Source organism: Telmatherina bonti (genome assembly GCF_933228915.1).
Source record: "Telmatherina bonti genome assembly, chromosome: 13".
NCBI lineage: Eukaryota > Metazoa > Chordata > Actinopteri > Atheriniformes > Telmatherinidae > Telmatherina > Telmatherina bonti.
Window position 1 is genome coordinate 863,187 of NC_136611.1, and position 27,204 is coordinate 890,390.

The window sequence follows — 27,204 nt, forward strand, 5'->3', positions numbered from 1 at the left end:
GCCGGTCAGATCTGGCAGGCCCAAACGTGTTGTGAGGGTCTGCTGGGAACGTCTGGCTGAGTCCCCCGTCAGAGCGAGCTTCAACTCCCACCTTCAGCAGAGCTTCAACCATGTCCCGGGTGAGGCGGGGGACATTGAGTCAGAATGGGCTGTGTTCCGTGCCTCTATTGCTGAGGCGGCCAGCCGGAGCTCTGGCTGTAAGGTCGTTGGTGCCTGTCGTGGCGGTAATCCCAGGACTCGTTTGTGGACACCAGCAGTGAGGGATGCCATCAAGCTGAAGAAGGAGTCCTATCAGGCCTTCTTGGCCTGTGGGACTCTGGAGGCAGCTGATGGGTACCGACAGGCTAAGCAGCATGCGGCTTCGGCTGTCGCCAAGGCAAAAACTCGGGCGTGGGAGGAGTTCGGCGAGGCCATGGAGAAAGACTTCCGGACGGCTTCGAGGAGATTCTGGTCCACCATCTGGCGGCTCAGGAGGGGGAAGCAGTGCTCCATCAACACTGTGTACAGTGGAGATGGGGAGCTGCTGACCTCAACTCGGGACGTTGTGGGTCGGTGGAGGGAATACTTCGAAGACCTCCTCAATCCTACGAGCCGCTGCTCCTCCGCATCGAGAGGAACCAGTTGAGGTGGCTCGGGCATCTGGTCAGGATGCCTCCTGGACCTCCCTGGTGAGGTGTTCCAGGCACGTCCCTCTGGGAGGAGACCCCGGGGAAGACCCAGGACACGCTGGAGGGATTATATCTCTCGGCTGGCCTGGGAACGCCTCGGGATCCCCCCCGCAGAGTTGGCAAATGTGGCTGGGGAGAGGGAAGTCTGGGCTTCCCTGCTTAGGCTGCTGCCCCCGTGACCCAACCCCGGATAAGCGGCACGAAGATGAACAGCAGAAAGGCAAACCGATGAAAAAGCTTTTCATGTGATGTATCACCAGATAACCCCGGCAGGGGCACCGTGCTGGAACAGAGCACACATCTGGTCCAAAGCAAAACGCATGTTCATTTCCCACAACGATGCATTTTTTTTATACAACGGTGGAGCCGTGAGAGTAAATATTAAGAAGGAAAGAAAATGTAACATCTCCCTCAGCTGAAGCTGCAACAGGTTGCAGTTCATCTCTGCAGGTTCCTGGGGAACCACCGCCTCCTGGTGGTCACAGGGCAGCATTACAACACACTCATTCAAACCGAAAACATTAACAGGAACAAACTTTCAGGCAAAATACCTTCAAATGGGAAATAATGTCTTTATAGATCTGGTGGAGGTGACAAGATGGAGGTGGCAGATTCATGTTGGAACTTTGCTCCGCAGCATTTCAGATCACTTCCGATGAAACTCAGGGTTGTTCTGGTTTCCAGCTTATGATCCACGTGGACATCCAGACATCAAAGTCCGGACCAGGTAGATGATACACGTCCTGCATCCCAAAGTCATCCTCGTCTGTCCCAGCATGTCTGGACCTGGTCTGGGGACGCCTGCAGGCAGTCGGGCGTGACATCCAGGGACATTTATTTAGTTTTCCAGCTGAATCGAACCGATCAGGTTCTTTCCTCTGCAGGAAAAGAAGTTTAACAGCAAACTCGCTCTAAATGACAGAAATACCATGTCGCGCCGTTTCACACAAAAGGGTCAGAAAACTTTATTTATTACAATCTTTATTTATATTGACAACTTTATTCCTCCTTTGTTTGTTCTGCTTTCAGAAGATCTTCGGTCCTGAACCAAATGGCCTCGCTGGTCCGGCTGCTGATGATTGCTCGTTCGATGAAGGGTCCTGAGAGGAAGAGGAGGAAGACTGCTCAGATTCAGGTTGTCAAAAGCACATTAATCGTTTCCTGAACTATGAAAACAAAGAAGACCAGGTCCCAGCTGGACCAGATTGCAGCCAGAATCCAGATCCAGATGGACCTGATACGTTACTAGAAGGGGAACCGGTACGGTGGACGGCCGTAGGAGGGGGAACCGATACGGTGGACAGCCGTAGGAGGGGGAACCGATACGGTGGACAGCCGTAGGAGGGGGAACCGGTACGGTGGACGGCCGTAGGAGGGGGAACCGGTACGGTGGACGGCCGTAGGAGGGGTAACTGGTACGGTGCACGGCCGAGATGACCAGAACTTGAACCAGAAGCTGAGGTGTGTGTTCTATCAAGTACGTCTGATTCTCTTGATGTTGTAGAGAGCAAATCGGCAGGTACGGGCAACCGAGGCAACATGGACCTTAAAGGTCAAGTGGTCATCCACCAGGCTTGTTAAAGGGAACTGCAGTTCTATGCACTGCCGTATAGGCTTCACTTTACCGCCAGAGGCTGCTGCTTGGTGTGGACCAATGAAAAGGTGTTTTTGTGTGTGTGCGGATGAGCTGCAGCTGCTGATGAACATACCCATGTCGGCCGGTCGGTAGGAACACACGTCGCTCAGGACGGTCTGCAGGTTGGCGAAGATGTGACTGGTGGGCATGTCCAGCTGTAAAGAACAGAGGAAAGAAGCATTAAGGTTTAAATTGACACGTTCTTCGTTTCTGTTTGACTTCTTATTGTCTCTCTTCAGTGAACAAGATTACATGGAGTAACCATGGAAACAAGATAAACCATGTTTACATGGTTCCTCTGATCTGATTGGCTGCAGCCACAGTTCCATCAGACAGAAACATGTTGCTCAGATATAAGCCACCATCCACCCAACTTCCACCCACCATCCACCCGTCATCCACCCCACTTCCACCCACCATCCACCCAACTTCCACCCACCATCCACCCACCATCCACCCAACTTCCACCCACCATCCACCCGTCATCCACCCCACTTCCACCCACCATCCACCCGTCATCCACCCCACTTCCACCCGTCATCCACCCGCCATCCATCCACCCGTCATCCACCCCACTTCCACCCGCCATCCATCCACCCGTCATCCACCCCACTTCCACCCACCATCCATCCACCCGTCATCCACCCCACTTCAACCCACCATCCACCCGTCATCCACCCCACTTCCACCCACCATCCACCCGTCATCCACCCCACTTCCACCCACCATCCACCCGTCATCCACCCACCATCCACCCGTCATCCACCCCACTTCCACCTGTCATCCACCCGCCATCCACCCCACTTCCACCCGCCATCCACCCGTCATCTACCCCACTTCCACCCACCATCCACCCGTCATCCACCCCACTTCCACCCGCCATCCATCCACCCGTCATCCACCCCACTTCCACCCACCATCCACCCGTCATCCACCCCACTTCCACCCGTCATCCACCCGCCATCCACCCACCATCCACCCGTCATCCACCCGCCATCCACCCCACTTCCACACACCATCCACCCACCATCCACCCGTCATCCACCCCACTTCCACCCGTCATCCACCCGCCATCCACCCACCATCCACCCGTCATCCACCCCACTTCCACCCGCCATCCACCCCACTTCCACCCGTCATCCACCCGCCATCCACCCCACTTCCACCCGCCATCCACCCCACTTCCACCCGTCATCCACCCGCCATCCGCCCACCATCCACCCGTCATCCACCCCACTTCCACCTGCCATCCACTCGCCATCCACCCCACTTCCACCCGTCATCCACCCAACTTCCACCCGCCATCCACCGATCATCCACCCCACTTCCACCCGCCATCCACCCGTCATCCACCCCACATCCACCCGCCATCCAACCGTCATCTACCTGCCATCCACCCACCATCCACCCCACTCCCACCCGCCATCCACCCGCTATCTACCCACCAGCCACCCGCCATCCACCCCACTTCCACCCACCATCCAACCGTCATCTACCCGCCATCCATCCAACTTCCGCCCGCCATCCAACCGTCATCTACCCGCCATCCACCCAACTTCCACCCGCCATCCAACCGTCATCTACCTGCCATCCACCCACCATCCACCCGTCATCCACCCCACTTCCACCTGTCATCCACCCGCCATCCACCCACCATCCACCCGTCATCCACCCCACTTCCACCCGTCATCTACCCCACTTCCACCCACCATCCACCCGTCATCCACCCCACTTCCACCCGCCATCCACCCACCATCCACCCGTCATCCACCCCACTTCCACCCGTCATCCACCCGCCATCCACCCGTCATTCACCCGCCATCCACCCAACTTCCACCCACCATCCACCCGTCATCCACCCCACTTCCACCCGCCATCCACCCCACTTCCACCCGCCATCCACCCAACTTCCACCCGCCATCCACCCGTCATCCACCCCACTTCCACCCGCCATCCACCCGCCATCCATCCAACTTCCGCCCGCCATCCACCCAACTTCCACCTGCCATCCACCCAACTTCCACCTGCCATTCAACCAACTTCCACCTGCCATCCACCCAACTTCCACCTGCCATCCACCCAACTTCCACCTGCCATTCAACCAACTTCCACCTGAAATCCACCCAACTTCCACCTGCCATCCACCCAACTTCCACCCATCATCCACCCAACTTCCACCTGCCATCCACCCAACTTCCACCTGCCATCCACCCAACTTCCACCCATCATCCACCCAACTTCCACCTGCCATCAACCCAACTTCCACTCGCCATCCACCCAACTTCCACCTGAAATCCACCCGCCATCCACCCAACTTCCACTTGCCATCCACCCAACTTCCACCTGCCATTCAACCAACTTCCACCTGCCATCCACCCAACTTCCACCTGCCATCCACCCAACTTCCACCCATCATCCACCCAACTTCCACTTGCCATCCACCCAACTTCCACCTGCCATCAACCCAACTTCCACTCGCCATCCACCCAACTTCCACCTGAAATCCACCCGCCATCCACCCAACTTCCACTTGCCATCCACCCAACTTCCACCTGCCATTCAACCAACTTCCACCTGCCATCCACCCAACTTCCACCTGCCATCCACCCAACTTCCACCTGCCATTCAACCAACTTCCACCTGAAATCCACCCAACTTCCACCTGCCATCCACCCAACTTCCACCCATCATCCACCCAACTTCCACCTGCCATCCACCCAACTTCCACCCATCATCCACCCAACTTCCACCTGCCATCAACCCAACTTCCACTCGCCATCCACCCAACTTCCACTCGCCATCCACCCAACTTCCACCTGAAATCCACCCGCCATCCACCCAACTTCCACTTGCCATCCACCCAACTTCCACCTGCCATTCAACCAACTTCCACCTGCCATCCACCCAACTTCCACCCATCATCCACCCAACTTCCACTTGCCATCCACCCAACTTCCACCTGCCATCCACCCACCATCCAACCGCCATTCACCCATCTTCCACCTGCCATCCACTCGCCATCCACCCCACTTCCACCCGTCATCCACCCCACTTCCACCCCACTTCCACCCGCCATCCACCCCACTTCCACCCGCCATCCACCCGCTATCTACCCACCAGCCACCCGCCATCCAACCGTCATCTACCTGCCATCCACCCACCATCCACCCCACTCCCACCCGCCATCCACCCGCTATCTACCCACCAGCCACCCGTCATCCACCCCACTTCCACCCGCCATCCACCCACCATCCACCCGTCATCCACCCCACTTCCACCCACCATCCACCCATCATCCACCCCACTTCCACCCGTCATCCACCCGCCATCCACCCGTCATTCACCCGCCATCCACCCAACTTCCACCCACCATCCACCCGTCATCCACCCCACTTCCACCCGCCATCCACCCCACTTCCACCCGCCATCCACCCGCCATCCACCCACCATCCACCCAACTTCCACCCGCCATCCACCCGTCATCCACCCCACTTCCACCCGCCATCCACCCGCCATCCATCCAACTTCCGCCCGCCATCCACCCAACTTCCACCTGCCATCCACCCAACTTCCACCTGCCATTCAACCAACTTCCACCTGCCATCCACCCAACTTCCACCTGCCATCCACCCAACTTCCACCTGCCATTCAACCAACTTCCACCTGAAATCCACCCAACTTCCACCTGCCATCCACCCAACTTCCACCCATCATCCACCCAACTTCCACCTGCCATCCACCCAACTTCCACCTGCCATCCACCCAACTTCCACCCATCATCCACCCAACTTCCACCTGCCATCAACCCAACTTCCACTCGCCATCCACCCAACTTCCACCTGAAATCCACCCGCCATCCACCCAACTTCCACTTGCCATCCACCCAACTTCCACCTGCCATTCAACCAACTTCCACCTGCCATCCACCCAACTTCCACCTGCCATCCACCCAACTTCCACCCATCATCCACCCAACTTCCACTTGCCATCCACCCAACTTCCACCTGCCATCAACCCAACTTCCACTCGCCATCCACCCAACTTCCACCTGAAATCCACCCGCCATCCACCCAACTTCCACTTGCCATCCACCCAACTTCCACCTGCCATTCAACCAACTTCCACCTGCCATCCACCCAACTTCCACCTGCCATCCACCCAACTTCCACCTGCCATTCAACCAACTTCCACCTGAAATCCACCCAACTTCCACCTGCCATCCACCCAACTTCCACCCATCATCCACCCAACTTCCACCTGCCATCCACCCAACTTCCACCCATCATCCACCCAACTTCCACCTGCCATCAACCCAACTTCCACTCGCCATCCACCCAACTTCCACCTGAAATCCACCCGCCATCCACCCAACTTCCACTTGCCATCCACCCAACTTCCACCTGCCATTCAACCAACTTCCACCTGCCATCCACCCAACTTCCACCTGCCATCCACCCAACTTCCACCCATCATCCACCCAACTTCCACTTGCCATCCACCCAACTTCCACCTGCCATTCAACCAACTTCCACCTGCCATCCACCCAACTTCCACCTGCCATCCACCCAACTTCCACCCATCATCCACCCAACTTCCACCTGCCATCCACCCACCATCCAACCGCCATTCACCCATCTTCCACCTGCCATCCACTCGCCATCCACCCCACTTCCACCCGTCATCCACCCCACTTCCACCCGCCATCCACCCGTCATCCACCCCACTTCCACCCGCCATCCACCCGCTATCTACCCACCAGCCACCCGCCATCCAACCGTCATCTACCTGCCATCCACCCACCATCCACCCGCCATCCACCCGCTATCTACCCACCAGCCACCCGCCATCCACCCCACTTCCACCCACCATCCAACCGTCATCTACCCGCCATCCACCCACTATCGACCCACCATCCACCCGCTTTTTACCCACCATCCATCCCACTTCCGCCCGCCATCCAACCGTCATCTACCCGCCATCCACCCAACTTCCGCCTGCCATCCACCCAACTTCCACCCGCCATCGACCCAACTTCCACCTGCCATCCACCCGCCATCGACCCAACTTCCACCCGCCATCCACTCAACTTCTCCCTGCCATTCAACCAACATCCACCTGCCATCCACCCAACTTCCACCTGCCATCCACCCAACTTCCACCCATCATCCACCCAACTTCCACCTGCCATCCACCCGCCATCCACCCAACTTCCACCCGCCATCCACCCAACTTCCACCCATCATCCACCCGCCATCCAACCGCCATTCACCCACCATCCACCCAACTTCCACCCGTTGTCTACCCGTCATCCACCCATCTTCCACCTGCCATCCACTCGCCATCCACCCAACTTCCACCTGCCATTTACCCGACTTCCACCCAACTTCCACCCGCCATCCACCCAACTTCCACCCGCGATCCACACAACTTCCACCTGTCATCCACCCGCCATCCACCCATTATATATCTGTCATCCACCCATCACCCACCCGTCATTCACCCATCATCCACCCGCCATCCACCCAACTTCCACCCGTTATCTACTCGCCATCCACCCACCATCCACCCGTCTTTCACCCCACTTCCACCCACCATCCACCCACTATCGACCCACCATCCACCCGCTTTTTACCCACCATCCACCCAACTTCCACCCGCCTTCCACCCAACTTCCACCTGCCATCCACCCGCCATCCACCCAACTTCCACCTGCCATCCACCCGCCATTCACCCACCATCCACCCAACTTCCACCCGTCATCCACCCGTTATTTACCCGTCATCCACCCATCTTCCACCTGCCATCCACCCAACTTCCACCCGCCTTCCACCCAACTTCCACCCGCCTTCCACCCAACTTCCACCCGCCTTCCACCCAACTTCAACCCGTCATCCACCCGTTATCCACCCAACTTCCACCCGTCATTCACCCGCCATCCACCCGTTATCCACCCATCATCCACCCGCCTTCCACCCGCCATCCACCCAACTTCCACCCGCCATCCACCCATTATCTACCTGTCATCCACCCATCACCCACCCGCCATCCACCCATCCTCCACCCGCCTTCCACCCAACTTCAACCCGTCATCCACCCGCCATCCACCCGTTATCCACCCATCATCCACCCGCCTTCCACCCAACTTCCACCCGTCATTCACCCATCATCCACCCATCTTCCACTCACCATCCACCCGCCATCCACCCAATTTCCACCTGCCATCCACCCACCCACTTCCACCCGCAATCCACCCACCATCCAACCGTCATCCACCCCACTTCCACCTGCCATCTAACCACCATCCATCCGTTATTTACCCGCCATCCACCCCACTTCCACCCACCATCCACCTGTCATTCCCCCCACTTCCACCCGCCATCCACCCCACTTCCACCCGCCATCCACCTCACTTCCACCCGTCATCCACCCCACTTCCACCTGCTATCTAACCACCATCCATCCGCTATTTACCCACCATCCACCCGTCATCCACCCACCATCCACCCGTCATTCACCCCTCTTCCACCTGCCATCCACCCACCATCCACCCCACTTCCACCTGCCATCCACCCACCATCCACCCGCTATTTACCCACCATCCACCCCACTTCCACCCACCATCCACCCGTCATCCACCCGCCATCCACCCCACTTCCACCAGTCATCCACCCACCATCCACCCCACTTCCACCCACCATCCACCCCACTTCCACCCGCCATCTACCCCACTGCCACCCACCATCCACCCGTCATCCACCCGCCATCCACCCCACTTCCACCCGCCATCCACCCACCATCCACCCCACTTCCACCCACCATCCACCGATCATCCACCCCACTTCCACCCGCCATCCACCCACCATCCACCCCACTTCCACCCGCCATCCACCCACCATCCACCCCACTTCCACCCGCCATCCACCCCACTTCCACCCGCCATCCACCCGTCATTCACCCGCCATCCACCCAACTTCCACCCACCATCCACCCCACTTCCACCCGCCATCCACCCCACTTCCACCCGCCATCCACCCACCATCCACCCAACTTCCACCCGCCATCCACCCGTCATCCACCCCACTTCCACCCGCCATCCACCCGCCATCCATCCAACTTCCGCCCGCCATCCATCCAACTTCCGCCTGCCATCCACCCAACTTCCACCTGCCATTCACCCAACTTCCACCCGCCATCCACCCGTCATCCACCCCACTTCCACCCGCCATCCACCCGCCATCCATCCAACTTCCGCCCGCCATCCATCCAACTTCCACCCGCCATTCAACCAACTTCCACCTGCCATTCAACCAACTTCCACCTGCCATCCACCCAACTTCCACCTGCCATTCAACCAACTTCCACCTGCCATTCAACCAACTTCCACCTGCCATCCACCCCACTTCCACCCGCCATCCACCCGCCATCCATCCAACTTCCGCCCGCCATCCATCCAACTTCCACCTGCCATTCAACCAACTTCCACCTGCCATTCAACCAACTTCCACCTGCCATCCACCCCACTTCCACCCGCCATCCACCCGTCATCCACCCCACTTCCACCCGCCATCCACCCGCCATCCACCCGTCATTCACCCGCCATCCACCCAACTTCCACCCACCATCCACCCCACTTCCACCCGCCATCCACCCCACTTCCACCCGCCATCCACCCACCATCCACCCGCCATCCACCCGTCATCCACCCCACTTCCACCCGCCATCCACCCGCCATCCATCCAACTTCCGCCCGCCATCCATCCAACTTCCGCCTGCCATCCACCCAACTTCCACCTGCCATTCAACCAACTTCCACCTGCCATTCAACCAACTTCCACCCGCCATCCACCCGTCATCCACCCCACTTCCACCCGCCATCCACCCGCCATCCATCCAACTTCCGCCCGCCATCCATCCAACTTCCACCTGCCATTCAACCAACTTCCACCTGCCATCCACCCAACTTCCACCTGCCATCCACCCAACTTCCACCTGCCATTCAACCAACTTCCACCCGCCATCCACCCGCCAACCATCCCACTTCCGCCCGCCATCCACCCAACTTCCACCCGCCATCGACCCGCCATCCACCCAACCTCCACGTGAAATCCACCCGCCATCGACCAAACTTCCACCTGCCATCCACCCGCCATCCACCCAACTTCCACGTGAAATCCACCCGCCATCCACCCAACTTCCACGTGAAATCCACCCGCCATCCACCCAACTTCCACGTGAAATCCACCCGCCATCCACCCAACTTCCACCCATCATCCACCCGCTATCCACCCACCATCCACCCGTCATCCACCCACCATCCACCCGTCTTTCACCCCACTTCCACCCGCCAACCACCCGTCATCCACCCCACTTCCACCCGCCATCCACCCACTATCGACCCACCATCCACCCGCTTTTTACCCACCATCCATCCCACTTCCGCCCGCCATCCAACCGTCATCTGCCCTCCATCCACCCAACTTCCACCTGCCATCCACCCAACTTCCACCTGCCATACACCATCATGATGCTTAAACACAGTCGCCTTCAGGTGTGGCGTAGTTTAACACAAAACTTTTCTTCCTGTGTGAGTGGAACAAACAGCTTAGTGAGGAAGTTCTTCCAGGATGTCCAGGAGGCATCCTCACCAGATATCTGCTCTGGTTCCTCTTCATGTGGAGCACCAACAGTTCTACTCTGATCTCCTCCTGGATGACAGATTCTGTCCCTAAGGAGAGTCCAGACACCCTGAGGAGGAAACTCATTTCAGACACTCGTATTCGTGTATTCTGGTTCTGGTTCTTTGGGTCTCTACAGCTACAGGAACTTAGATGGACCTGCTCAGGTCCTTCTTCACCAGGACAGACCGAGGCAGAGTCCACATTGCTGCAGACCTGCACCCATCCTCCTGTAGATCTCCTACTCCATCTTTCACTCTGCTGAACAGGATCTCCTCAATCCGGATCAGGACCTCATTCCTGACCCGGAGAGGACAGTCCACCTGAGAGCTGGACATCACGACCTGACGGTGCCAACAGAACCACATCATCAGTGGAGACCTGATCCTGAATCCACCAGACTGGATCCCCTCAGCACCTCGTCTGATCCTAGAAGTTCTGTCCAGAAAAGTAGAATCTGTGATGAAGATCAGCCGTGGAGTAGTCCAACTCTGACATGCTGCCAGAAATGTTGCTGTTCAGCGACTTCTTTAGAAGTCTGCTTGTGATTGGACGGACTTGTGTTTCCTCTTCCGTCTGATGCTTCAGCAGTGGTCGATGTTTCTTCTTCTGGCAGCAACTGAATATCTGGGGAAGACTGAACTGGCAGGAAAAACCTCAAATATTTGCTTTTTATTGGGTTAAAAAATGCTTTTTCCCCCAAAAATCTGGCTTAGGCATGAATGTTGAGGTGACAGTAAAGCCTTGGTTTGTTTGCCGTGACGTACTGTTGCGATCTGGGTCCGAACATAGCAGTCGCTCTCCACCAGGTACTCGTGACCTGTTTTAAACAACTCCAGCGTCTTGGGAATGTTGGTGCTGACGGTGCCTGCAGAAACAGAAAGAAGCATCAGCGCTCCTGTCCTCAGCTAACGGCGCTACAGACAACCAACGGACTCTGATGTGGACCAAACTCTGGTCCACCTGAAAGCCGGGGGTCTCGGTTTGCTTAACAATGGAGCAAAAACAAAGAAAACAGATGTTCTGCACCCCATCGTAACATCAGGAACCCCAACACCAGGGTTCTGCATGGGTCCAGGTGTACCGACCAGAACCCACCCAGATGCCCGATGACCAAACCAGAGCGGTGACCTCCGGACCGTTAGCGCCGTGCGTTGCAGTAAATACAGCCCTGGATTCATTCTGGCAGCTGTGATGCTTCTGGTTTTGTCTGTTTCATTTCCAGTCAATGGGGAAGACAGTAAACACTGAACCAGATGTCACACTGAACCAGAACACCTGTCGACTGTTGTTTTGCTACTTTTCCATGAGAATGCTGCAGAAAGCGGATGATTCCTGATTTGTACCTGATAAAGTGCATTTCTGTGGCCATCGCCTTGTAGAGAACAGCTGTTTAACCCCCCCCCCCCCACCCCTTACCTCTCTTGCTCTTTGGGAACTTCTTTCTCAGCTTGTTTTTCAGGGGTACAAGCTTCGGCAGGATGTCTGGGACAGCTACGTAGAAGTCAGCAGAAATCTCATCGTCCAGGATCTGGAAACAGAGTAGTTCTCATTTCAAAGATTCCAGAAGCACTGAAGAAGCTAAAAACAGTGATCTGCTTCAGCCAATCATAGGACAGCATGGAGACATGGACAACGACCTGCTGGTGTTTAAACTGACCATTAGGAAGGCAGGAGATTGTCATGGTGATGTAGTGGAACGGGAGGTTGTCATGGTGACGGGGTAGTACAGGAGGTTGTCATGTCATGTAAATGTTTAATGCTTTATGTTAAAATGCAGTAAAGTTTCCACCTTGTTAAATCTCTGATCAAGAAGTTCTGGAGGAAAAAGGGTTCTAACCCTTGATGAAGAGGACGGTAGTAGAGAAGCAACAGGTCAGCAACAACCCTCCTGATCCTTCCAGGTGACCCCGATCCTGCAGGTGACTGATCCTGCAGGTGACCCCGATCCCTGCAGGTGACCCCGATCCCTGCAGGTGACCCCAATCCCTGCAGGTGACCCCAATCCCTGCAGGTGACTGATCCTGCAGGTGACCCCGATCCCTGCAGGTGACCCCAATCCCTGCAGGTGACCCCAATCCCTGCAGGTGACTGATCCTGCAGGTGACCCCGATCCCTGCAGGTGACCCCGATCCCTGCAGGTGACCCCGATCCCTGCAGGTGACCCCGATCCCTGCAGGTGACCCCAATCCCTGCAGGTGACTGATCCCTGCAGGTGACTGATCCCTGCAGGTGACTGATCCTGCAGGTGACCCCAATCCCTGCAGGTGACCCCAATCCCTGCAGGTGACCCCAATCCCTGCAGGTGACTGATCCTGCAGGTGACCCCGATCCCTGCAGGTGACCCCAATCCCTGCAGGTGACCCCAATCCCTGCAGGTGACCCCAATCCCTGCAGGTGACCCCAATCCCTGCAGGTGACCCCAATCCCTGCAGGTGACTGATCCTGCAGGTGACCCCGATCCCTGCAGGTGACCCCGATCCCTGCAGGTGACCCCAATCCCTGCAGGTGACCCCGATCCCTGCAGGTGACCCCAATCCCTGCAGGTGACCCCAATCCCTGCAGGTGACTGATCCTGCAGGTGACCCCGATCCCTGCAGGTGACCCCGATCCCTGCAGGTGACCCCGATCCCTGCAGGTGACCCCGATCCCTGCAGGTGACCCTGACCCTGATCCCAGCGACCTACCGGCTGAATAAGCTCCGCCCCTCCAGCCAACATGGCTCCGCCCTGCTGAGCAGCTTGGGCTTGATGAGGATCCTGCAGGAAGACATGGAGGCCATCAGTCGGTCATTGCGGTTGTGAAGATGTGCATCAGCGTGCAGCAGGAGAAGAAGAGTCACCTCGGTGAAAACAACCACTTTGTTGGTCTCTGTCTTGAAGGGGTGGGGTAAATGCACGATGCCAACGAAGGGGTCGATTCTTTTCTGTGAGGAGAGAAAACAGGATTTCTGTGGTTAAAGATGCTGTAGGTAGACGTCGGCTGCAGAGAGCATGAACTCTTTCCCTCCACGCCCGAGTCGTTCTGCAGCGCAACGTTCGCTGCTCTGTCTGCACCTGAAACAATCCCATCAAGGTGTTATGATATGCAGCACTTCCCCAGACTGCAGGCGTCTCAGCTGACTGGAGAAGACTGATAAGTCTGTCCAACACTCCCCCCGGTGGTCTCTGGTGGTTTTGCTTCTGCTTCAAGTGACGGGTGGCAGAGTTCCTTTAAAACGTACGTAAGCGACACAGAAGAGGGACAAAAGTGTGTGTCGGTCAGAAGCGGACCTGAACGCTGGAAAACCGCCAGAATCGTTATAAATAAGGAGGATAAAATGGTTTTTGGCGAGTTCAGTTCGCCATGGTAGCGTGCACAAACACAGACCTGAAACCAACTGCGCAGACAGCAGAAACAAAACGCTGCATGTTCTCACAACGGAAGTGGCGAGTTTCTACATAGCGTTTCGCATGAATCGGTTTGCTTCCCAGCTGTAGATGGAGCCGGCACACCGACATGTATGGTGATGTGTCGTTAGCAGGCGACCAGACGGCCTCTGGCCACGCCCCCTGCTGCACGCCGGTCTGCCCACACCTGCAGACACACCGCCATGTCTCCTCTGGATGCTCTTTATGTTTCCATGTGGAAACAATAAATCTCTGAACGGCAACAACACGTCTGGCTGCTCAGATGCAAAATAAAGAGAATCAAACGGTGAGTCAATCAATAACAAGATATTTTGTTGTTACCTTCTTCTCCAGCTTCATGTCCAGCTTCAGATCGATATAAAGCGGCTGCCTGGGGGGGGTGAAATCCAGCACCTGGAACTTCTTCAGCATGAGGATGGCGTCGGCGGCACCGTGGCTGGTGCGGGGATAGAACCTCCTGATGTACACGTCGTCCACCGGCGTCCACGCCGTCTTCCCAAAAGGCTTGTGTCTGTCTCTGTCATCCACCACCCTCCTCTCTTTCTTCACCTCCTTCTCTGCATCCTGTTTTTGCTGTTTTTTCAGCATCCTGACCACAGACAGATCAGAGACACACCTGAGTCGAAACTCAGCAACATGGAGGTGTGGAGGCGCTGCGCAGGATCCAGGATCAATCAGCGCAGGATCCAGGATCAATCAGCGCAGGATCCAGGATCAATCAGCGCAGGATCCAGGATCAATCAGCGCAGGATCCAGGATCAATCAGCGCAGGATCCAGGATGAATCAGCGCAGGATCCAGGATCAATCAGCGCAGGATCCAGGATGAATCAGCGCAGGATCCAGGATCAATCAGCGCAGGATCCAGGATCAATCAGCGCAGGATCCAGGATCAATCAGCGCAGGATCCAGGATCAATCAGCGCAGGATCCAGGATCAATCAGCGCAGGATCCAGGATGAATCAGCGCAGGATCCAGGATGAATCAGCGCAGGATCCAGGATGAATCAGCGCAGGATCCAGGATGAATCAGCGCAGGATCCAGGATCAATCAGCGCAGGATCCAGGATCAATCAGCGCAGGATCCAGGATCAATCAGCGCAGGATCCAGGATCAATCAGCGCAGGATCCAGGATGAATCAGCGCAGGATCCACGATGAATCAGCGCAGGATCCAGGATCAATCAGCGCAGGATCCAGGATGAATCAGCGCAGGATCCAGGATCAATCAGCGCAGGATCCAGGATCAATCAGCGCAGGATCCAGGATGAATCAGCGCAGGATCCAGGATGAATCAGCGCAGGATCCAGGATCAATCAGCGCAGGATCCAGGATGAATCAGCGCAGGATCCAGGATGAATCAGCGCAGGATCCACGATGAATCAGCGCAGGATCCACGATGAATCAGCGCAGGATCCACGATGAATCAGCGCAGGATCCAGGATCAATCAGCGCAGGATCCAGGATCAATCAGCGCAGGATCCAGGATCAATCAGCGCAGGATCCAGGATGAATCAGCGCAGGATCCACGATGAATCAGCGCAGGATCCAGGATCAATCAGCGCAGGGTCCAGGATGAATCAGCGCAGGATCCACGATGAATCAGCGCAGGATCCAGGATCAATCAGCGCAGGATCCAGGATGAATCAGCGCAGGATCCAGGATGAATCAGCGCAGGATCCAGGATGAATCAGCGCAGGATCCACGATGAATCAGCGCAGGATCCAGGATGAATCAGCGCAGGATCCAGGATGAATCAGCGCAGGATCCACGATGAATCAGCGCAGGATCCACGATGAATCAGCGCAGGATCCACGATGAATCAGCGCAGGATCCAGGATGAATCAGCGCAGGATCCAGGATGAATCAGCGCAGGATCCAGGATGAATCAGCGCAGGATCCAGGATGAATCAGCGCAGGATCCAGGATGAATCAGCGCAGGATCCAGGATGAATCAGCGCAGGATCCAGGATGAATCAGCGCAGGATCCAGGATGAATCAGCGCAGGATCCAGGATCAATCAGCGCAGGATCCAGGATCAATCAGCGCAGGATCCAGGATCAATCAGCGCAGGATCCAGGATCAATCAGCGCAGGATCCAGGATCAATCAGCGCAGGATCCAGGATCAATCAGCGCAGGATCCAGGATCAATCAGCGCAGGATCCAGGATGAATCAGCGCAGGATCCAGGATGAATCAGCGCAGGATCCACGATGAATCAGCGCAGGATCCAGGATGAATCAGCGCAGGATCCAGGATGAATCAGCGCAGGATCCAGGATGAATCAGCGCAGGATCCAGGATGAATCAGCGCAGGATCCAGGATCAATCAGCGCAGGATCCAGGATGAATCAGCGCAGGATCCAGGATGAATCAGCGCAGGATCCACGATGAATCAGCGCAGGATCCAGGATGAATCAGCGCAGGATCCAGGATGAATCAGCGCAGGATCCAGGATGAATCAGCGCAGGATCCAGGATGAATCAGCGCAGGATCCAGGATGAATCAGCGCAGGATCCAGGATCAATCAGCGCAGGATCCAGGATGAATCAGCGCAGGATCCAGGATCAATCAGCGCAGGATCCAGGATGAATCAGCGCAGGATCCAGGATGAATCAGCGCAGGATCCACGATGAATCAGCGCAGGATCCAGGATGAATCAGCGCAGGATCCACGATGAATCAGCGCAGGATCCACGATGAATCAGCGCAGGATCCAGGATCAATCAGCGCAGGATCCAGGATCAATCAGCGCAGGATCCAGGATCAATCAGCGCAGGATCCAGGATCAATCAGCGCAGGATCCACGATGAATCAGCGCAGGATCCAGGATCAATCAGCGCAGGATCCAGGATGAATCAGCGCAGGATCCACGATGAATCAGCGCAGGATCCAGGATCAATCAGCGCAGGATCCAGGATCAATCAGCGCAGGATCCAGGATCAATCAGCGCAGGATCCAGGATCAATCAGCGCAGGATCCACGATGAATCAGCGCAGGATCCAGGATCAATCAGCGCAGGATCCAGGATCAATCAGCGCAGGATCCAGGATCAATCAGCGCAGGATCCAGGATCAATCAGCGCAGGATCCAGGATCAATCAGCGCAGGATCCAGGATCAATCAGCGCAGGATCCAGGATCAATCAGCGCAGGATCCAGGATCAATCAGCGCAGGATCCAGGATCAATCAGCGCAGGATCCACGATGAATCAGCGCAGGATCCAGGATCAATCAGCGCAGGATCCAGGATCAATCAGCGCAGGATCCAGGATCAATCAGCGCAGGATCCAGGATCAATCAGCGCAGGATCCAGGATCAATCAGCGCAGGATCCAGGATCAATCAGCGCAGGATCCAGGATCAATCAGCGCAGGATCCAGGATCAATCAGCGCAGGATCCAGGATGAATCAGCGCAGGATCCAGGATCAATCAGCGCAGGATCCAGGATGAATCAGCGCAGGATCCACGATGAATCAGCGCAGGATCCACGATGAATCAGCGCAGGATCCAGGATCAATCAGCGCAGGATCCAGGATCAATCAGCGCAGGATCCAGGATCAATCAGCGCAGGATCCACGATGAATCAGCGCAGGATCCAGGATCAATCAGCGCAGGATCCAGGATGAATCAGCGCAGGATCCAGGATCAATCAGCGCAGGATCCAGGATCAATCAGCGCAGGATCCAGGATCAATCAGCGCAGGATCCACGATGAATCAGCGCAGGATCCAGGATCAATCAGCGCAGGATCCAGGATCAATCAGCGCAGGATCCAGGATCAATCAGCGCAGGATCCACGATGAATCAGCGCAGGATCCAGGATCAATCAGCGCAGGATCCAGGATCAATCAGCGCAGGATCCAGGATCAATCAGCGCAGGATCCAGGATCAATCAGCGCAGGATCCAGGATCAATCAGCGCAGGATCCAGGATCAATCAGCGCAGGATCCACGATGAATCAGCGCAGGATCCAGGATCAATCAGCGCAGGATCCAGGATCAATCAGCGCAGGATCCACGATGAATCAGCGCAGGATCCAGGATCAATCAGCGCAGGATCCAGGATCAATCAGCGCAGGATCCAGGATCAATCAGCGCAGGATCCAGGATCAATCAGCGCAGGATCCAGGATCAATCAGCGCAGGATCCAGGATCAATCAGCGCAGGATCCAGGATCAATCAGCGCAGGATCCAGGATCAATCAGCGCAGGATCCAGGATGAATCAGCGCAGGATCCAGGATGAATCAGCGCAGGATCCAGGATCAATCAGCGCAGGATCCACGATGAATCAGCGCAGGATCCAGGATGAATCAGCGCAGGATCCAGGATCAATCAGCGCAGGATCCAGGATCAATCAGCGCAGGATCCAGGATCAATCAGCGCAGGATCCAGGATGAATCAGCGCAGGATCCACGATGAATCAGCGCAGGATCCAGGATGAATCAGCGCAGGATCCAGGATGAATCAGCGCAGGATCCAGGATGAATCAGCGCAGGATCCAGGATGAATCAGCGCAGGATCCAGGATCAATCAGCGCAGGATCCAGGATGAATCAGCGCAGGATCCAGGATCAATCAGCGCAGGATCCACGATGAATCAGCGCAGGATCCACGATGAATCAGCGCAGGATCCACGATGAATCGGCTCTTTCAAAAAAAAAAAACTTACCTCACAGCTGCAAAGGTCCTGACTGCTGTGTATCTGCTCGCAGCCTGCAGCACACCTGTGCAGGTCGGACCACCGGTGATCTGCAGACGCTTCTGACATCCTGTTAAAACTAGAGGGGGGGGATCAGTAATAATAATAATAATAACATTAATAACTAGAACCAGCTATTATTGATATAATAGCAAATGTGAATGCCCATTTATTGAACTAAGCTGAATGACTGAAATGAAATTGCAGAAGTATAAGAAATTGAAGGAAAAAAAAAGTAGAACTGAGATCTTTTCTAATTGTCCCACATCAGGATTTGAACCCATGAACTTCTGTATTGAAGCACACTGACTTACTCACTACACCACTAGTACTCTTGGTTGCACCTTGGAAAAAGCCTTCAAATTTTTTCCAATTGGGACGGGAACGCCTTTTTTTCACTTCCAGCAGGGTGTAATTAGCAGGATTGCAAAAAAAAAACGTGCAAGATTGAACTAAAGTCCAGTAAAGATGTGAAAGACTTTTTTTTTAAATGTGTTGAAGAATTATCAAAGTGTTGAAATGTTGCAGGGAGCATTGTTGGAACAAATCCTTCATATTTAACTGACATTTGTAAATAAATTCCTTTTCTCCTTGAAGTGTGCAGCTGAGACCAAGAGTTCACACTGAGCAGCCTGCAGAACTGCACGCCATCACACAAGCAACAGCCGACAAACAACAATGGAGCTGTATGTTAAATGCTGCATTTGAACCAGTGCCTTGTATGTGTACCTGTGTACTGGGGCACAAAATGGACCAATCGCTGAGCTGAATTCTGTTTCATCCAATCACTGCTCATATGTTTTGGACTTACTCCTGTGTTGAAACATTCTGGTTCCATCGCCTTAATTTCTTGCAAAAATATCTTCTTTCTGACTTTTCTTTTTCATTCAAGAATATTGTATTTGGTTTCTATGATCATAAGAAAAACAGCTATTTCTTTTTGATTTACTAAATTTTCATTTTGGCTAAATTCTACCTCCATAAATGTAAATTCTCTAATAATAAGCCTTATTTACCTATTTTTATTAGTGATATTAGGAAATACTCAATCTCCATCAAAAATTCAAAGAATTCAAAAGCTATGAAAACTACTGACTTAATAAATATTTGACTGTAATAATTTGTTTTTTCTTGTAAATCTTTGCAATACATAAATTGTAATACATCTCTTTGTGCTCTTCAATCTTTTTTCTTTTTTTTTTATTTCCTTCTATTGTAAAGAAAAATTTCTCCTTTTCTGTGCTACCTCATGTTCTGTTCTATTCTGTCGTTATTCTGTAACTGTTACGTAAACTTTAATAAAGTTGTTTAAAAACAGATTTTATTTCATTCTTTTTATCACAACTTTCTAAAATGAGTGGGTCAATCTGACAAAAAGGATTAAATAATGTTTATAGTTCTGCATTTTACTGGAAGTTGCTTTCTGAGGCTGCAAATGGGATCAATCCACCAGGTAACCCATAACCAGTAAACCCCGCTAACCCAATAAACCAGGTAACCCATAACAAGTAAACCCAGCTAACTCATAACCAGTAAACCCCGCTAACCCAATAAACCAGGTAACCCATAACAAGTAAACCCAGCTAACTCATAACCAGTAAACCCAGCTAACCCAATACACCAGGTAACCCATAACCAGTAAACCCCGCTAACCCAATAACCAGGTAACCCATAACAAGTAAACCCAGCTAACTCATAACCAGTAAACCCAGCTAACCCAACACACCAGGTAACCCATAACCAGTAAACCCCGCTAACCCAATAACCAGGTAACCCATAACCAGTAAAAATGGTTAACCCAATAAACCAGGGAACCCATAACCAATAAACCCAGTTGACCTAATATACCAGGTAACCCATAACCAGTAAACCCAGCTAACCCAATTAACCAGGTAACCCATAACCAGTAAACCCAGCTAACCCAATTAACCAGGTAACCCATAATCAGTAAACCCAGTTAACCCAATACACAAGGTAACCCATAACCAATAAACCCAGCTAACCCAGTCAACCAGGTAACCCATAACTAGTAAACCCAGTTAACCCAATGCACCAGGTAACCCATAATCAATAAACCCAGTTAACCCAATACACCAGGTAACCAATGACCAATAAACCCAGTTATCCCAATAAACTAGGTAATCCATAACCAATAAACCGAGCTAACTCGTAACCAGTAAACCCAACTAACCCAATACACCAGGTAACCTATTACCAGTAAACCCACCTAACCCATAACCAGTAAACCCAGCTGCAACTGCAACTACAACTTTATTTATATAGCACTTTTAACACAACCACAGTCGACCAAAGTGCTGTACAGAATAAAACAGAGATAATGATCATAATACAGAGTGCAAAAACATATAAAATTTCTAAAACTGGTAGAATCATGATAAAAACAGTCAGATTAATAATGTCAACATCTCAGGTGGTGTTAAAAGCCAATGAAAACAGGTGGGTTTTAAGACGTGATTTAAAAACAGGTACAGAAGAGGCCTGTCGGATGTGCAAAGGCAGCTTGTTCCATAGTTTTGGAGCTGCAACTGAGACGGCTCTGTCCCCTCTGAGTTTACGGTGGGTGTTTGGTACACTCAGGAGGTGCTGGTCAGCCGACCTGAGTGACCACGTCGGAGAGTAAGGGCACAACAACTCAGAGAGGTAGAGGGGGGCAACATCATTCAAACATTTAAAAACAAATAAAAGAAGTTTAAAATGGATCCTAAAATGCACGGACAGCCAGTGAAGAGACGATAAAACTGGGGTGATGTGCTCATATTTACGAGTGCCAGTTAAAAGACGTGCAGCAGCATTTTGTACAAGCTGCAGGCGAGTAAGTGCGGACTGGCTTACACCAAAGTAAAGTGCATTGCAGTAATCCAGCCGTGTGGTGACAAAGGCGTGGATCACTGTTTCAAGGTGCTGTCGTGATAAAAAGTGCTTTACTTTGGCTAGCTGCCTTAGGTGGTAGAAACTGGACTTGACCACAAAGCGAATCTGACTGTCCAACTTAAAGTCACTGTCCATTTTAAAACCAAGGTTCCTGATTTCAGTTTTTGAATATTTAGTTAGTGTTTCTAGGCCCACAGTCGCAACTCCATTACTGGGACCAACAACCAAAACCTCAGTCTTTGATTTATTGAAATGGAGGAAGTTTAACGCCATCCAATCTTTAATGTCACGCAGGCATTTTTGTAGTGTACTGACAGAGAAATTGTCTTTCTTTTTAAGCGGGATAGATTTGACAATCATCTGCATAACAATGAAAAGCAATGCCATGATTCCTTAAAATAGAGCCCAGGGGAAGCAGATATAAAGAAAAAAGGGTGGGGGCCAAAATTGAACCCTGTGGAACCCCCATAGGACAAGGGGGCAGAGGACGACTCACAGTCTCCAGGATGGACAGAGAAAGTTCTACCCTTTAAGTAGGACCTAAACCACTCAAGGGCTACGCCCTTAATGCCCACAAGGTGCTCTAACCGGGAGATTAAAATATTGTGTTCCACTGTATCGAATGCAGCGGTTAGGTCCAGCAATACAAGGGCCACACAATCACCAGCATCACAGACTAAAAAACATTAAATTAAAAACTTTTAAAAGTGCAGATTCTGTGCTGTGCATAGCTTTAAAACCAGATTGGAAGACCTCCAGCAGCTAACCCAATACACCAGGTAACCCATAACCAATAAACCCAGTTAACCCAATACACCAGGTAACCCATAACCAATAAACCCAGTTAACCCAATATACCAAGTAACCTATAACCAATAAACCCAGTTAACCCAATACACCAGGTAACCCATAACCAATAAACCCAGTTAACCCAATACACCAGGTAACCCATAACCAATAAACCCAGTTAACCCAATATACCAGGTAACCTATAACCAATAAACCCAGTTAACCCAATACACCAGGTAACCCATAACCAATAAACCCAGCTAATCCAATAAACCCATAATCAATAAACCCAGTAAACCCAATATACCAGGTAACCCATAACCAGTAAACCCAGCTAACCCAATACACCAGGTAACCCATAACCAATGAACGCAGTGAACCCAATAATCCAGGTAACCCATAACCAGTAAACCCACCTAACCCATAACCAGTAAACCCAGCTAACCCAATACACCAGGTAACCCATAACGAGTAAACACAGCTAACCCAATAAACCCTTAATCAATAAACCCAGCTAACCCAATACACCAGGTAACCCATAACCCGTAAACCCAGCTAACCCAATAAACCCATAATCAATAAACCCAGTTAACCCAATGCACCAGGTAACCCATAACCAGTAAACCAAGCTAACCCAATACACCAGGTAACCCATACCCAGTAAACCCAGCTAACCCAATCCACCAGGTAACCCATAACCATTAAACGCCGCTAACCCAATAACCAGGTAACCCATAACCAGTAAACCCGGTTAACCCAATAAACCAGGCAACCCATAAACAATAAACCCAGCTAACCCAATACACCAGGTAACCCATAACCCGTAAACCCAGCTAACCCAATAAACCTGGTAACCCATAACCAGTAAACCCAGTTAATCCAATAAACCAGGGAACCCATAACCAATAAACACACTTAACTTAATATACCAGGTAACCCAAAACCAGTAAACCCGGCTAACCCAATACACCAGGTATCCCATAACCAGTATACCCTGATAACCCAACATACCAGGTAACCTATAACCAGTAAACCCAGTTAACACAATAAACCAGGTAGCGCATAACCAGTATACCCTGTTAACCCAATATACCAGGTAACCTATAACCAGTAAACCCAGTTAACACAATAAACCAGGTAGCGCATAACCAGCAATCTCAGTTAACCCAATACACAAGGTAACCCTTCATCTTCATCTTCAGCCGCTTATCCGGGGTCGGGTGGCGGGGGCAGCAGCCTAAGCAGGGAAGCGCAGACTTCCCTCTCCCCAGCCACATTTGCCAACTCTGCGGGGGGGATCCCGAGGCGTTCCCAGGCCAGCCGAGAGATATAATCCCTCCAGCGTGTCCTGGGTCTTCCCCGGGGTCTCCTCCCAGAGGGACGTTCCTGGAACACCTCACCAGGGAGGTCCAGGAGGCATCCTGACCAGATGCCCGAGCCACCTCAACTGGTTCCTCTCGATGCGGAGGAGCAGCGGCTCTACTCTGATCTCCTCCCGGATGACCGAGCTCCTCACCCTATCTCTAAGGGAGAGCCCGGCCACCCTGCGGAGGAAACCCATTTCAGCCGCCTGTACACGAGATCTGGTTCTTTCGGTCACGACCCACAGCTCATGACCATAGGTGAGGGTAGGAACGTAGATCGACTGGTAAATCGAGAGCTTCGCCTTCTGGCTCAGCTCCTTCTTCACCACGACAGACCGGCGCAGAGTCCGCATTACTGCAGACGCCGCACCGATCCATCTGTCGATCTCACGCTCCATCCTTCCCTCACTCGTGAACAAGACCCCGAGATATTTAAACTCCTCCACTTGTGGCAGGACCTCACTCCCGACCCGGAGAGGGCAATCCACCCTATTCCGGCTGAGGACCATGGTCTCAGATATGGAGGTGCTGATTAACATCCTAGCCGCTTCACACTCGGCCACGAATCGCTCAAGCGAGAGCTGGAGATCACGACCAGATGAAGCCAACAGGACCACGTCATCTGCAAAAAGCAGGGACCCAATCCTGAGGCCACCAAGTCGGATCCCCTCAACACCTCGGCTGCACCTATAAATTCTGTCCATATAAGTTATGAACAGAATTGGTGATAAAGGGCAGCCTTGACGGAGTCCAACCCTCACCGGAAACGAATCCGACTTACTACCGGCAATGTGGCCCAAGCTCTTGCACCTGTCGTACAGGGACCGGACAGCTCGTACAAGAGGGTCCGGTACCCCATACTCCCTGAGTACCCCCCACAGGAGCCCCCGGGGGACACGGTCGAATGCCTTCTCCAGGTCCACAAAGAACATGTAGACTGGTTGGGCAAACTCCCATGCCCCCTCCAGGACCCCAAAGAGGGTATAGAGCTGGTCCACTGTTCCGCGACCAGGATGAAAACCACACTGCTCCTCCTCAATCCGGGATTCGACTATCCGGCGGACCCTCCTCTCCAGGACCCCTGAATAGACCTTACCAGGGAGGCTGAGGAGTGTGATCCCCCTGTAATTGGAACACACCCTCCGGTCCCCCTTCTGAAAAAGGGGGACCACCACCTCAGTCTGCCAATCCAGCAGCACTGCCCCCGATGTCTGCAGTTAACACAATAAACCAGGTAGCGCATAACCAGTAAACTCAGTTCACCCAATACACAAGGTAACCCATAACCAATAAACCCAGCTAACCCATTAAACCAGGTAACCCATAACCAGTGAACCCAGTTAACCCAATGCACCAGGTAACCCATAACCAGTAAACCCAGTTAATCCAATAAACCAGGGAACCCATAACCAATAAACCCAGTTAACCTAATATACCAGGTAACCCATAACCAGTAAACCAAGCTAACCCAATACACCAGGTATCCCAAAACCAGTATACCCATTAACCCAATATACCAGGTAACCTATAACCACTAAACCCAGTTAACCCAATACACCAGGTAACCCATAACCAATGAACCCAGCTAATCCAATAAACCCATAATCAATAAACCCAGTAATCCCAATATACCAGGTAACCCATAACCAGTAGACCCAGCTAACCCAATACACCAGGTAACCCATAACCAATAAACCCAGTTAACCCAATAAACCAGTAAACCCACCTAACCCATGACCAGTAAACCCAGCTAACCCAATACACCAGGTAACCCATGACCAGTAAACCCAGCTAACCCAATACACCAGGTAACCCATAACCAGTAAATCTAGCTAACCCATAACCAATAAACCCAGTTAACCCAATGAACCAGGTAACCCATAACCAGTAAACCCACCTAACCCATGACCAGTAAACCCAGCTAACCCAATACACCAGGTAACCCATGACCAGTAAACCCAGCTAACCCAATACACCAGGTAACCCATAACCACTAAACCCAGTTAACCCAATACACCAGGTAACCCATAACCAATAAACCCAGCTAATCCAATAAATCCATAATCAATAAACGTAGTAAACCCAATATACCAGGTAACCCATAACCAGTAAACCCAGCTAACCCAATACACCAGGTAACCCATAACCAGTAAATCTAGCTAACCCATAACCAGTAAACCCAGCTAACCCATAACCAGTAAACCCAGCTAACCCAATACACCAGGTAACCCATAACCAGTAAACCCAGCTAACCCAATACACCAGGTAACCCATAACCACTAAACCCAGTTAACCCAATACACCAGGTAACCCATAACCAATAAACCCAGCTAATCCAATAAATCCATAATCAATAAACGTAGTAAACCCAATATACCAGGTAACCCATAACCAGTAAACCCAGCTAACCCAATACACCAGGTAACCCATAACCAGTAAATCTAGCTAACCCATAACCAGTAAACCCAGCTAACCCAATACACCAGGTAACCCATAACCAGTAAACCCAGCTAACCCAATACACCAGGTAACCCATAACCAGTAAACCCAGCTAACCCAATACACCAGGTAACCCATAACCAGTAAACCCAGCTAACCCAATACACCAGGTAACCCATAACCAATAAACACAGCTAACCCAATATACCAGGTAACACTGAAGCTAAGCTAACAGCTAGCATCATGTAACGTTTTAACCTAAAAACACAGAAAAACTAACAGAAAACGTGGTTCACGCTTTTTAATAACTGACCTTTCCACGCACGTCGCGCACAGCTCGCCATGTCTAGGAACTCCCCCCAACTTCTCCGTGTGGAAACAGTGGAACATGAACATTAGTTCCGGATAGCAGAGATTATTCTTCTTTTGGTCTCTTTGGTCTTTGTGCATAGACATAATATACATAGACGCCGCACAGTATCACGACGCCATCTTGGATGGGTCTCCATGCGCCTCCAATGCATTTATCTGTAAGGTGTAGGTCCAACCACAACAAAAATTTCACCAATTTTTACCAGATTTTTCTCACAGTTTGGTTTGTTACAAAGAGCAGAGATATTGTTATGATACAGATCACTG

General features: G+C 52.6%; 1 protein-coding gene across 1 annotated transcript; it reads right to left on the reverse strand.

The window, feature by feature from the left end:
- Positions 1–1,632: 1,632 nt before the first annotated feature.
- Positions 1,633–26,940, reverse strand: mrpl1 (mitochondrial ribosomal protein L1). Its single transcript, XM_079250901.1, has 9 exons — positions 26,879–26,940; positions 19,052–19,160; positions 14,711–14,978; positions 13,822–13,905; positions 13,667–13,738; positions 12,399–12,510; positions 11,747–11,847; positions 2,378–2,459; positions 1,633–1,768 (listed from the first exon to the last, which is right to left on the reverse strand). The coding sequence occupies exons 1-9, from the start codon at positions 26,907–26,909 to the stop codon at positions 1,668–1,670; spliced, it is 960 nt and encodes a 319-aa protein (XP_079107027.1). The 5' UTR covers positions 26,910–26,940; the 3' UTR covers positions 1,633–1,667.
- Positions 26,941–27,204: the final 264 nt, after the last annotated feature.